The sequence below is a fragment of the Bufo gargarizans genome, chromosome 2, assembly GCF_014858855.1.
Source record: "Bufo gargarizans isolate SCDJY-AF-19 chromosome 2, ASM1485885v1, whole genome shotgun sequence".
In the NCBI taxonomy this organism is placed as follows: domain Eukaryota; kingdom Metazoa; phylum Chordata; class Amphibia; order Anura; family Bufonidae; genus Bufo; species Bufo gargarizans.
This window is the reverse complement of record NC_058081.1, coordinates 190217578-190230903: the sequence shown is the minus strand read 5'-3', so window position 1 is coordinate 190230903 and position 13326 is coordinate 190217578. Positions and strand designations below refer to the sequence as shown.

The 13326-nt window shown below is 45.6% G+C and overlaps 1 protein-coding gene across 1 annotated transcript; it reads left to right on the top strand.

Annotated features, from left to right (window-relative positions):
* Window positions 1-2357: 2357 nt before the first annotated feature.
* On the top strand, window positions 2358-12143 carry STOML1 (stomatin like 1). Its single transcript, XM_044279794.1, has 7 exons — window positions 2358-2564; window positions 6102-6208; window positions 6513-6662; window positions 10628-10831; window positions 11215-11425; window positions 11622-11771; window positions 11871-12143. Exons 1-7 carry the CDS (start codon window positions 2489-2491, stop codon window positions 12065-12067), a joined length of 1095 nt encoding a protein of 364 aa, XP_044135729.1. The 5' UTR covers window positions 2358-2488; the 3' UTR covers window positions 12068-12143.
* The last annotated feature ends 1183 nt before the right edge of the window (window positions 12144-13326 follow it).

Sequence of the window (13326 nt, the reverse complement as noted above, 5' to 3'; positions counted from 1 at the left end):
GCCTGTCTGTGCGGTGGCTGCGACGGGGTAACTATTGCACGTGCCACCTTCAACTGCCCTTCTGGTGCTCGCCACTTCACCATGTTGTACGGCAGTGCTGGTACTAGGTCCAGGGAGGGCTGCGCTGCTGGTGTATGCCTCACCACGTAATCTGACAGCGCCAGCCCCACTCTGCTGCCCTTGAAGCGGATCCTGCGCAACCTGTGGTCTAGCAACACGGGGCCGGGTACGCCTGGTGCTATCAGGGACCTCAACCTCCTCGTCCGAACTTTGGGTCAGAGAGCCACTGCTTTCTACAGGTTCATATTCTAGATTCGTCAGATGAGGGTTCCCATTCCTCATCCGACTGGGTCAGAAACCTGTAGGCCTCTTCAGAAGAATACCCCTTGTGTGCCATTTGGTCAACTAAATTTCAGGGGTATTCCCTGAGACTACCCAAGAAGAAAAGCAAGCCTGTCTTACAAATGGGAGGCTAGCGAAGTACCGGAGGCCGCTGCGGTTGATATAAAAATATCAAAACTGATTTTTTTTTTTATCGCCGCAGCGCTTGCAAAGTGATTGTGCAGCGATCAAAAAAAATAAAAAAATTTGTCACTGCGGCGGGGCGAGTGTGGGCGAACGCACGTGTGGGCGACCGATCAGGCCTGATCGGGCAAACACTGCGTTTTGAGTGGAGGGAGAACTAAGGTGACACTAATACTATTATAGATCTGACTGTGATCAGTTATGATCACTTACAGATACTATAAAAGTACAAAAGCTGATTAGCAATACGCTAATCAGCGAATAACGGACTGCGGTGCGGTGGGCTGGGCGCTAACCGATCACTAAACTACCTAACCAAGGGGCCTAAACTATACTGAAACCTAACAGGTCAATACCAGTGAAAAAAAAAGTGACAGTTTACACTGATCACTTTTTTCCCTTTCACTAGGTGATTGACAGGGGCGATCAAGAGGTTAATTGGGGTGCTGGGGGGTGATCTGGGGCTATGTGTGGTGTTTGGTGGCTACTCACTGTGATGCCTGCTCCTCTGCTGAGACCAACCGACCAAAAGGACCAGCAGAGGAGCAGAGAAGCCATTTAACACATTATATTTACTAATATAAAGTGTTAACTGGCCTCTGATTTGATTTTTTTTAAATCGCCAGCCTGCCAGCCACGATCATTGGCTGGCAGGCTGGTGACGAAATACAACTCTAACTTTTGCCGGCCCGCGATGCGCATGCGCAGGGCGGCTTTGACCGAAAACTTGCGTCTCGCGAGAGGACGCGCCGGCGCGTCCAGGAGGAATTACAGGGCCGCCGCCAGGACGCGATCCTGCGTGCGGCGGTCCTGTAGCGGTTAGAGGGAACCTGTCACCCCCCAAAAGTCATTTTTCAGCTACTTGAAATCCTTATACAGCGATTTTTCAATATATAGTGCTCTTAGCCTTTTTCGTTCACTAGTTTCTTAAAAAAACTGACTTTTATAATATGTAAATTACCTGGCTACCAGCAAGTAGGGCGGTTGCTTGCTGGTAGCCGCTGCATCCTGCTTTAAAAAAATGCCCCCTCCTTCTGTTGATTGACAGGGCCAGCGAGTGCTCTCGTCTTCTGGCTTGCCCTGTTTGCGTTCAAAATATCGCGCCTGCGCCGTACCGGTCTTCAGTCGGCGCAGGCGCGCTGAGAGGAAGACAATCGCTTGGCCGCTCCTTCCTCAGTGCGCCTGCGCCGGGTGTAGATATGACGTCATCGGCGCATTGAGGAAGGAGCGGCCGAGCGAGTGTCCTCCTCTCAGTGCGCCTGCGCCGACTGAAGACCGGTACGGCACAGGCGCGAGATTTAGAACGCAGACAGGGCCAGCCGGAGGAGTAGAGCGCTTGCTGGCCCTGTCAATCAACAGGAGGAGGGGGTGTTTTTTTTTAAAGCAGGATGCGGCGGCTACCAGCAAGTATCCGCCCTACTTGCTGGCAGAGAGGTAATTTACATATTATAAAAGTCCGTTTTTTAAAGAAACTAGTGAACAAAAAAAGGTAAGAGCCCTATATATTGAAAAATCGCAGTATAAGGATTTTAAGTAGCCAAAAAACGAAAAATGACTTTTGGGGGGTGACAGAAGCCCTTTAAAGCTACAAATGCGGCCTGCTTCAAGGATAGCAAACCCAGGAAATGTATTGGGCGTCTATTTGTGTGCCAGTGTAAACTGCACCGCACGTTGTAATGCCGCCCTATAACTACAGGCTCTGTGGGCACAGCCTCGCCACATGCGCAGTCAGCCCCGCCCCTCCCACTCCAGTCACAGGGCTGGGTTTGTCCTCCTGCGTTTCTCATTGGATGGCCGCCCTGTCACTCAAGTAGTCACCACGTGCCCCGCCCTCATGGTAACCAGGAAGAGATGTGGACCTAGGCGATGCGGTGTATCAGGTGTCGCACCCCCCAGGGAGCCCATCACCTTAGCAGCAGCGATGCTTCGTGCGGAGGATAGAGTCTGTATGTAGCCCTGCACCATGTGGGCGCAGTATAAGTATTCGGCGTTACCTCCGGCATTAGAGGGGTCGACACCATCACAGTCTACAAAATCAGGTAATGTTTCCTGACACTGGTGGCTGGCAGAGGCGTGGCCACAATGCAGCTGACACATGCGGTTTTACCACAGATCGGCAAGGTATAGCACTGAATCATAGGGGCCTGTTCACACCTTCTGGACTTGATGACGGTTTTACCTATCTAATGGCAATGGCATTTCGTAGGAACAGCAGCCTCATAGCTTTTCAGGGGCTTTTGCAGTTCTCAGCCTGGGTATTATTTACTAATAGTGATTATGTATCGGTGACGCCCCGTTTTCCGGCACATCCACCGCTGTATTGGTTCCATATCCCGATGACATCATGTCTACATGGCAAAGCTTATAAGGCTACTTTCTCACTTGCATTCTTGTTTTCCGGTATTAAGGTCCGGTGGAGGATCTCAATACCGGAGAAAAAAACGTTTCCGTCTAGTCCTCATGCATTTTGAATGGAGAGAGATCCGTTCAGGATGCATCAGGATGGTCTGCTGTTCCGTCAGCATTCCGTTTTGTGACCGGACATGAAACCGCTGCAAGCTGTGCTTTTGTGTCCGGTCATAAAGACGCAAAGAAACGGACCTGGCACTGAAAACAATGTAAGTTTAATGGTGATGTTTTTTTTGTTTTGTTTTTTTAGGAGCCTAAAAAACTGATCCGTCATCCACTGACTTTTAATGTATTTAGAAACGGATCCGTTTTTTTCCGTTTTGATTTTACACAACCGCATCCCAACGGAACACGTGCATCCTGATGTGCAAAATCAAAACGTTTATTTGCGGTATTGAGATCCTCTGCCGGATCTCAATACTGGAATTAACAACACAAGTGTGAGAGTAGCCTAAGGACACCACATCATCAATGGCCGTGCCTCTGAGGGCGGTGTTCTCATTCTCCTGGACCCTGTCCTGTAGACGTGGTGTCCGATGATGCTGCTTCTCAGGGTTTCTCCAGCAGGGCTTCAAGCAGGCTTGGATCTGTGATGTTCAAGAAGAGGCCGAGACTTGATGCTACAGACAGTCCCTGGGAGTCTTATGCAGGATGTAAACGCGGGGTGCGGGTCACAGATCAAAGTTACACTGGAGGAGTCAAAATCAGTGATGGCCAGTTCGCAGTGTTCGCCAGCGATGCACAGGTAAGCCCTTACCTGTGCCGGGAGCCGGTCTGAAATCAAATGCAGTCACCGGGAGCAGGCAGCCCGATGAAGGCCCCCGGCGGCTGTTCTCGGAACTGCCTGCTCTCGGTGACCGCATTTGATTTCAGACCGTCTGGCGGCACAGGTAAGGGCTTACCTGGGCATCGCTGAACGGGTCGGTCTACCTTACTAAAGATGGCAGCCTGCATAATATTACAATTTTTGTGAGACAAAGTAACAAAAAATAGCTGTTTTGGCACCATTTAAATTTTTTGTTATTTACAACATTCATCTGACAGGTTAGAGCATGTGGTATTTTTATAGAGCAGGTTGTCACAGATGCGACAATACCAAATATTGGTTGTTTGTTTCAGTTTTACATAACAAAGAATTTGAAAAAAAAAAATGATTCTTTAGTGTCTCCACATTCCGAAAGCCATAGTTTTATTTATTTTTTGGGCGACTGTCTTGTGTAGGGGCTCATTTTTTTTCGGGATGAGATGACTGTTTGGCACTATTTTGGGGTGCGTATGACTTTTTGATCACTTGCTAATACACTTTTTGTGATCTAAGGTGACAAAAAATGGCTTTTTTTACATCGTTTTAATTTTTTACGGTATTCACCTGAGGGGTTAGGTCATGTAATATTTTTATAGAGCAGGTTATTACGGACGCAGTGATACCTAATATATATGCTTTTTATTTATTTATGTAAGTTTTACACACTGATTTCATTTTTGAAACAAAAAAAATCATGTTTTAGTGTCTCCATAGACTGAGAGCCATAGTTTTTTTCAGTTTTTGGGCTATTATCTTGGGTAGGGTCTCATTTTTTGCGGGATGAGATGACGGTTTGATTGGCACTATTTTGGGGTGCGTATGACTTTTTGATTGCTTGCCATTACACTTTTTGTGATGTAAGGTGACAAAAAATGGCTTTTTTTTACACAGTTTTTTAATTTTTATTTTTACGGTATTCACCTGAGGGATTAGGCCATGTGACATTTTTATAGAGAAGGTTAATATGGACGCGGGAATACCAAATATATAAATATTTTTTTTATTTATTTAAGTTTTACACAATGATTTCATTTTTTAAACAAAAAAAATAATGTTTGTGTCTTCATAGTCTGAGAGCCATAGTTTTTTCAGTTTTTGGGCGATTGTCCTATGTAGGGGCTTATTTTTTGCGGGATGAGGTGACTGGTTATTTTTTTGGGGGGAATGTGCCTTTTTGATTGCTTGGTGTTGCTCTTTTAGTTATGTAAATTGACAAAAATGGCATTTTTATACAGTTTTTATTTTTTTATGGTGTCTATCGGATGGGGTGGATCATGTGATATATTTATAGAGCCGTTCGTTACGGACGTGGCGATACCTAATATGTGCGTTTTTATTTTTTTCTATTAGAAAATCAGGGGAATGGGGCGTGTTTTTTTTTTTTGTTTTTTTTTCTTGAAACTTTTTTTTTTATTCAAAACACTTTTTTTTAACTTTTTTTTTTTTTTTAACTTTAGTTCTGTCCCACAATTTTAGGGGTCTGATCCCCTCTGCAATGCATTACAATACATCTGTATTGTAATGCATTGCCTGTTAGTGTATGACACTGAGTCATACACTAACAGGTTGCTTAGGAGACTCAGCCTGAGGCTGGATCTCCTCGGCTCCCGTAGAAGGCAGTTCCTGATGCCGTGCAAGGCATTGGGCAGCCTCTGCACGGCATCTGGCTGCCTTGTCACGCATCGGGTCCCCGCCACAGCAGCGAGGGGACTCGATGCGATCACTCACCTGCCGCAAACAACTTCTATATCGCGGTCAGCGCGGACCGCGGCATAGAAGGGGTTAATCCGCCGGCATCGCTGTAAACAGCGATGCCGGTGGATACAGCAGGAGCCCGGCTACCAGGGACTGCCGGACGCCTGCAGTGATCGGGCGCACGCCTCTCTGGTGCCCGCCCGATCATCCCGCCGTGCATGTACGGCGGAATGCATTCTGGCAATGCATCCCCCGCCGTACATGTACGGCGTTCTGCGCTAAGGGGTTAAAGATCTTGTTGAATGATGCACAACTTCAAGTATTCTCTTTGGGTAGAAAGTCACTTGTAACTCATGGTATAAAATCTGTGTCTGGATGTTACACAAAATAATCCTGTGCAAAGTTTTTTCTGCAGGAATAGAGCCTTAGCCTAATTGTCTTGCTGAACAAATGGCACCATATCCCGGTATAATATATATTTTAGCAGTGGTTTTGTGAACATTTTCTGAGAAAATAAGCCTCTTCATGTGAATACCCTGTACATTATAGAGATGGTCCTGGGGTTAGAAAGGGTTTGTGAGGAACATGTTGGCTATAATGTGTTACATCTGAAGCCAAGCACACACGCAGCTGATATTTCCCATAAAATACTTTTTCTTCTCCACAGATGCTTCTAACTCGTGGTTGGTGTGGTGCTGTCACATTTGGATGACCTGCCTTTCATTTTTAATTCTTCTCATCACTTTACCCATATCCATCTGGTGCTTCCTAAAGGTAAAGCAATTATGTGTAAGGGTTAAAAAAAGGAGAGAACGTATAAAGGACAGATACAGCTTTTCCTCATTTTTTTTTTAATTCACTCCTGGCTTTGGCTTCTAAAACTGCATGCAGAAACCTGACCTGTGTGGATGTGACCCTGCTTCTGACGCCGTCCACTGTTTAGTTTCCAGAGGCTGCTGATTGGTGTGGGTGCCGGATCTTGGACCTTCACTGATACCGAGGATAGGTCATCAATATCTAAAAGTTGGAATAGCCATTATAAAAAGAATCTGATTTTCGTATCATCTTATTTCAACAGATCGTCCCAGATTATGAGAGGTTATTGGTATTTCGCCTTGGTCGGGTACGTCCACCCAAAGGTCCTGGACTTGTCCTGCTGCTCCCTCTAATTGACCATTTTCAGAGAATAGACATGAGAACAAGAGCGTTCAGCATACATCCATGTAAGGTAAGAACGCTGGGGTTAAATCCTCGGGACTGGGTACATTTTTGTTTTTGCTTTTTCATTTCTACCTCCCAAAAGCCACAACTTTTTACATTACATATAAAGTGATCACAGAATGACCTGCTAGCAGATTGGAAACGGTGCATTGTGAATACAGGACTTCCTAGGACAACGGTGGTGCTCTATCCCAAACAGTGCAAGTCACTCAATGAGAATGAAGGACGGCACTCACCTCAGAGGCCTGAGGAAGCACACTTATGTGAAACGGCCGTCGCCGTGTGCAGCGCTTGTGTGGCGTCTTGCACCCTTTCTGCCGCCTACCTCTTGTGGGCAATAAATAAGAATTTGACTATTCCGGTGAGTGCCGTCCTTCATTCTCCTTGAGTGACCACAAATTTTTTAATTTTTTGTTCACAAGCCAAATGAGGGCTTATTTTTTTTGATGGAATAGATGTATTTTTTGATTGGCCCCATTTAATTTACTGTATCTTGGAATGGAAAACGGCCCTTTAAAAACAGCCCTATGTCATGAGCAAAAGCACAGCAAAAGGAAAAAAAAAAGTTAAACCACCATGTGCACAAAGTCACTAAAAAGTGTCTGGTTGTTTAGGAGCAAAACACTGGCCTTTAAAGGGTTAATCAGAGGAATTGATTCTTTGTGTATTGTATTGCTGGTCTTAGCTGGAAGTGATTACTAAATGATCAGAATTTCTTCATCATTGGAGTCAGGATTAAAGGGGTTATCACACGAATAATGTAAAAAATGAAAATTAGACATATAGTCCATGAAATTCTCTAACAAAGCTAGAACCAGCCCTGTACCTCACATGGGTCCAGAGACCTCCCCATTCATTGCTCTAATTGTTCTGCTAGATTTATATCAAGCTGGCAGCTCAAGGGGGGGGTCTTTTCTGCTGCAGCTCAGGGGGCGTGTCTCAGCTCTCCCTATCGCAGCTCAGGGGGCGTGTCTCAGCTCTCCCTATCGCAGCTCAGGGGGCGTGTCTCAGCTCTCCCTATCACAGCTCAGGGGGCGTGTCTCAGCTCTCCCTATCACAGCTCAGGGGGCGTGTCTCAGCTCTCCCTATCACAGCTCAGGGGGCGTGTCTCAGCTCTCCCTATCACAGCTCAGGGGGCGTGTCTCAGCTCTCCCTATCACAGCTCAGGGGGCGTGTCTCAGCTCTCCCTATCACAACTCAGGATAATTTAATCAGGGAAAAAACACCATAATTACAAAACAAAGCGGTTTATATGATTTTACTTGAAACATTATGTTCAAAGGCCATATTAAAACAAATTGTGGATGGCACTGTTATGGGGAATCTGTGGATGAGACTATTATGGGGGATATCTGTGGGTGGTGCTGTTATGGAGGGGATCTGTGGGTGGCGCTGTTATGGAGGGGATCTGTGGGTGGCGCTGTTATGGAGGGGATCTGTGGGTGGCGCTGTTATGGAGGGGATCTGTGGGTGGCGCTGTTATGGAGGGGATCTGTGGGTGGCGCTGTTATGGAGGGGATCTGTGGGTGGCGCTGTTATGGAGGGGATCTGTGGGTGGCGCTGTTATGGAGGGGATCTGTGGGTGGCGCTGTTATGGAGGGGATCTGTGGGTGGCGCTGTTATGGAGGGGATCTGTGGGTGGCGCTGTTATGTGCATAACAGTGCACAGATCTCCCTTTCCCCATAACAGCCCCGGCCCCGCTCCTCACAGCAGACTAATCCGGCAGTAACTTTTACTCAGCGTCAGCGCATCTTTATTACCTTACAATGAAGCTCAGGTAACAGGCAGAGCGGGCGGCGGTGTAACGTCACTCACTTGCGTGACGCACCTGCTCCGCCCACTTTATGAATGAAGGAGGCGGAGCAGGCGCGTCACGTGAGTAAGTGACGTTACGCCGCCGTCCGCTCTGCCTGTTACTGGAGCTTCAGTGTAAGGTAAAATAAAGATGCAGTGATTTCAAGTAAACCGCCTGCATAGCAACGAATCAGCGATTATTCGATAACTGGATTAGTCGACAACTGAATCCCGTTATCGAATATTATTGATAAAGTCGATTAATCGTTGCAGCCCTATGAGCCGGTCAAACAAAGAAATAAGAAATTAAGTGGCCGTATACATATACATTTTATTACATGCAATTACAAAAGTATTTAGATCCAGGTGCTGGTTTGAAAACAGTAGAATATTATTTTTGTGGGACAACCCCTTTAAGTCCTTCCTGCTCAGCTGCCAGACTACTGCGTTGCTGAAAATAGCAGGTTAATGGGGTTTTCCGGGATTTTAATATTGATGACCTATCCTCGGGATACTGCAAGAAAATTTAGACTAGCACATCCATAGTCACAGGTGCACATCCATAAAGCTAGCATGCAGACAGCAAACAAAAAACGTATGGCAGCACACCATTACACATACACACAATAGAACTAAGGGTTAGGGATTAAAGTGGTACAATACCTACTATATGATATTGTACCACTTTAATCTAGAATAATCCTTAGCTCTATTGTTTGCTTGTGTAATGGTGTGCTGCCATACGTTTTAGTTTGCTATCCTCAGGATAGGCACCCCCTCCGATCAGCTGGTTGAAGAGAAGGCGTGCCATGCCCGCACAGCATTCCCTTCATTGTTTGCCAGCTCGCCGTTGACATCGCAGCGGTGAACAGTGTAATTACAAGTGGGACGGCTCTGTAGTATTCAAGTGTATAGGAAGGAGCCGTCCCATTGAAGTGAATAGGAAGAAGCTGTAACATTGAAGTGAATAGGGCGGCTTCTTGTAATTGCACTGCTCTCCTCTGCGATGTCGCCGGCGAGCAGCTAAACAATGAAGGGAAGGCTACGCTCGCATAGAGCATAGCCTTCTCTTCAACAGCTAATCAGTGGGGGTGCCGGGTGTTGAACCACTGACGATCTGATATTGGTGACCTATACTGAGGATAGGTCATCAATATTAAAATCCTGGAAAACCCCTTTAGGGTACTTTCACACTTGCGTTGTTTGATTCCGGCAGGCAGTTCCGTTGCCTGAACTGACTGCCTGATCAGGCAAACTGTATGCAAACGGATGTCATTTTTTCTGACTGATCAGGCATTTTTCAGACTGATCAGGATCCTGATCAGTCAGAAAAATGCCTGATCAGTCAGAAAAATGCATTGCAATACCGGATCCGTTTTTCCGGTGTCATCAGGCAAAACGGATCCGTTTTTTGTTTTTTTTTCATTTTTAAAGGTCTGCGCATGCGCAGACCGGAAGGACGGATCCGGCATTCCGGTATTTTGAATGCCGGATCCGGCACTAATACATTCCTATGGAAAAAAATGCCGGATCCGGCATTCAGGCAAGTCTTCAGTTTTTTTCGCCGGAGATAAAACCGTAGCATGCTGCGGTTTTCTCTTTTGCCTGATCAGTCAAAACGACTGAACTGAAGACATCCTGATGCAAACTGAACGGATTACTCTCCATTCAGAATGCATGGGGATATGCCTGATCAGTTATTTTCCGGTATAGAGCCCCTGTGACGGAACTCTATGCCGGAAAAGAAAAACGCAAGTGTGAAAGTACCCTTAGTGCTCAGTGCCATAATAATATGGCATTGTGATGGCGCCGGCTCAGTAGTAAAGCCTGTGCCTACTGTATAATACAGCTGGCACCCTGCTCTCTTTGCCAGCATTAGAGAGAACTCTGATCTCAGCAGTTTAACCCCTCAGATACTGCAGGGTAAACAGGGATCATGGCATCTGAGGAAAGAAAACCTGTATAAATTTGGTACCTCCATAGTGGTACTGATCCACAGAATAAAGAAAACATATCATATTTACCACGCATTGAACACCATAAGAGTGAAACCATAAAAATAATGGTGAATTGGGTTGTTTCTTTCACGCCATCAGAATGTTGGAACGTGTCTAAATGTAGGCATGAATGGCTTTATCTGCTGTCTTTATATTGAGCTTCAACCCTTATGTTTTCAGGTCAAGTCTCGGGATGATGTGCCGGTATCTGTAGGAGCTGATGTTCAGTTTAGAGTCTGTGATCCTGTACTGTCTGTGCTGTCTGTCCAGGACCTTAATTTTGTAATCCAGAACACGGCAGAGAACCTGTTGGCGCAGAGCTTGGGCCGCAAGTACCTTCGAGAGATCTATGGTGACCGAATACGTCTAGGAGAACATTTTAAGGTTTGTAGGCAGGAAAATTAAAAGCGCAATGAAACATCACCCAGACAAATCAATTGTTTGCCGAATATGCAGGATTTACAAGAATTACAACTTCCTACAAGTCAATAACTGAATCATTTCATGCTACACGTAGATAGTGTGTATTTACCGTATGTAAAGTGAAATCATTGGCATCCCTGTGTAACTGCAGAGTTAGGGGATTTGGTTCCAAATCTGGATGTATGATGCAGTTCAAGTCTGAGCCAACCCTTTGCCTTCACATCTGGGTGGAAATGGAAGTACAGGAGTTACATATTTTGACCAGCCATGCTCGGGCATTGCTCACATAATTACTTATTAATAGACACCTTTGATCTTATCATATCTGGTCTTGTGTTTTACAGGAGGATATTAACGAGCAGGTGAAGCCATGGGGGGTTTGTGTGGAGCATGTGGACCTTCATATGGAAGCTGTCCTACGACCTCAAGAAGAGCACGTGAATCTTCTCAACACTCCACAAGCTGTAAACCCCAATGGTGGATTCGAGCAGCTCATCATGCAGTTTGTCTCTATGGCCAAGCAAGCTTCAGGAACAGATGCAAAACCATCTACAGGTTTGACAGGCGTCTGTGTGTATGTGTTTGGAAGTGAGCATGCACATGGTGGTGTCACAGTATATAGCTGGGGGCTGCCTATCCTGTGTGTGGCCAGCTTTTAAAAGACCCTGTACTACTATGATGGCAGATTTATGGTTCCTTTAGCTTTACAAATGTACTTCACAATGGATTAATGCAGGTCTTTGTTTTGTAGCTGTTACAGATCTGTCATTACATGAGATGTTGTCTCGATTGGAGGGGACCTTGTCAGAATCATTGGTCTCTGAAATTAGGTCTTCATATCAGCTGTATGTGATCCAAAAAGACGGCAAGAGATTTGCATGTTTCCTTGATCTAACATCAGGTAGATTAAGACCTTATCACCAAAAGGTCCTCCCTCATACATGCTACTCTTCTCATTTTCATATAACTTACTGTTAATTTTTTCTCATCCTTCTTGAAGGAGCAGGACTTTCTGGAATGGGAGTCCTCACTTCTTCTCCCGATGTTACCCTAGAGATTACAGAAGCCGATCTCCTGTCTCTCATTCGGGGAGATTTAAATGCCATGGCTGCTTACACAACAGGTCGCTTGCTTGTCACAGGGAATCTACAGACTGCTCTGCGACTAGAGAAGGTCCTACAGAAAATGAGATCCTGATGCTATTCCAAAATTTATTTTTTCACTCCTGTTTTTTTGTAAGATAGGTTTTTATATATAAAGAAAATAATATGGACTAGTTTCAGTTTTTTTTTTTTTTTTTTTAGCATTTTGTACTTTTAAGGCTATGACTGTTATTTCATTCTAGCTACCAAATAATGTGAACCATTGACAGCACTTTAGGCTAGGTTTTACTGTTTAATGTTTTCCAAACGTCCTGGGTTGAACAGGACTGTCGCAGGCTTTGGGCACTGTTCCAGGAGGGTTGCAGCATGTCCTGTTTTCAACTGTATCTGCATCCGCTGGATGACCACTGTGGTCAGCGGCTTGGTGCAGACGTAATGTAGTGGCATGCCAGAAGGCACCTGCACTGAGTGGTAAGCTCCTTTCATCGTGGTAGTGCTGCAGTTAGGCATTTCATTTGGAGGCACTAAGGGGAATACTTCTTGGAGGCATAATACATTGTGGGCAGTGTCTAAGGGAGCATCATATTGCATTGGAGGCATTAAGGGGGTATCATACTGTGTGGGTAGGCACAAAGGTGTCATCATACTTCAGAGGGGCACCAAAGGGGCATAATACAGCATAGGTAGGCTCCAAGGCGGGCATGGCAAACCTGCGGCTCTCCCAGCTGTTGTAAAACTACAACTCCCACCATGCCCTGCTGTAGGCTGATAGCTATAGGCAGTCTGGGAATGCTGAGAGTTGTAGTTTTACAACAGCTGGAGAGCCTCGGGTTTGCCATCCCTGCTCTAAGGGAACATCTTACTGCATGGGGGCACTTTGAGGACATTATGCAACTTGAGGAGCCACCAAAAGGATATCATACCACATGGAGGCACAAAGGGATCATCTTGCTATGTGGAGGGGGAGCATCATGTATGGGAGCACTAAAGGGCCATAATATTTCATGTGGTGTACTAAGGTGGCATAATATTTTATAGAGGGCACTAAGGTGGTATAATTTGATATCCCTGGCATATGAATTTTTAATGCGATTTTTGGTGGCGAGTAACACATGCAGTTTTTGGTGCGGGTTTTGTATGGAAACACACAGAAATCTGCACCTAAAACACCATGGAATTTCTGTTTTGAAATCTGCACATGGATGTAGGTACCTTTACTGTCTAGGGGCATCCTTACTGCATGGTGGGCACAAAGAGGCACTATTACTGTGTGGGGATACAAAGGGGGCAGGGAGGGATTGGGTGTATATGTATAGGAATTGGGTGGGGTTTGAGTGTGGCTTGGAATTGGGT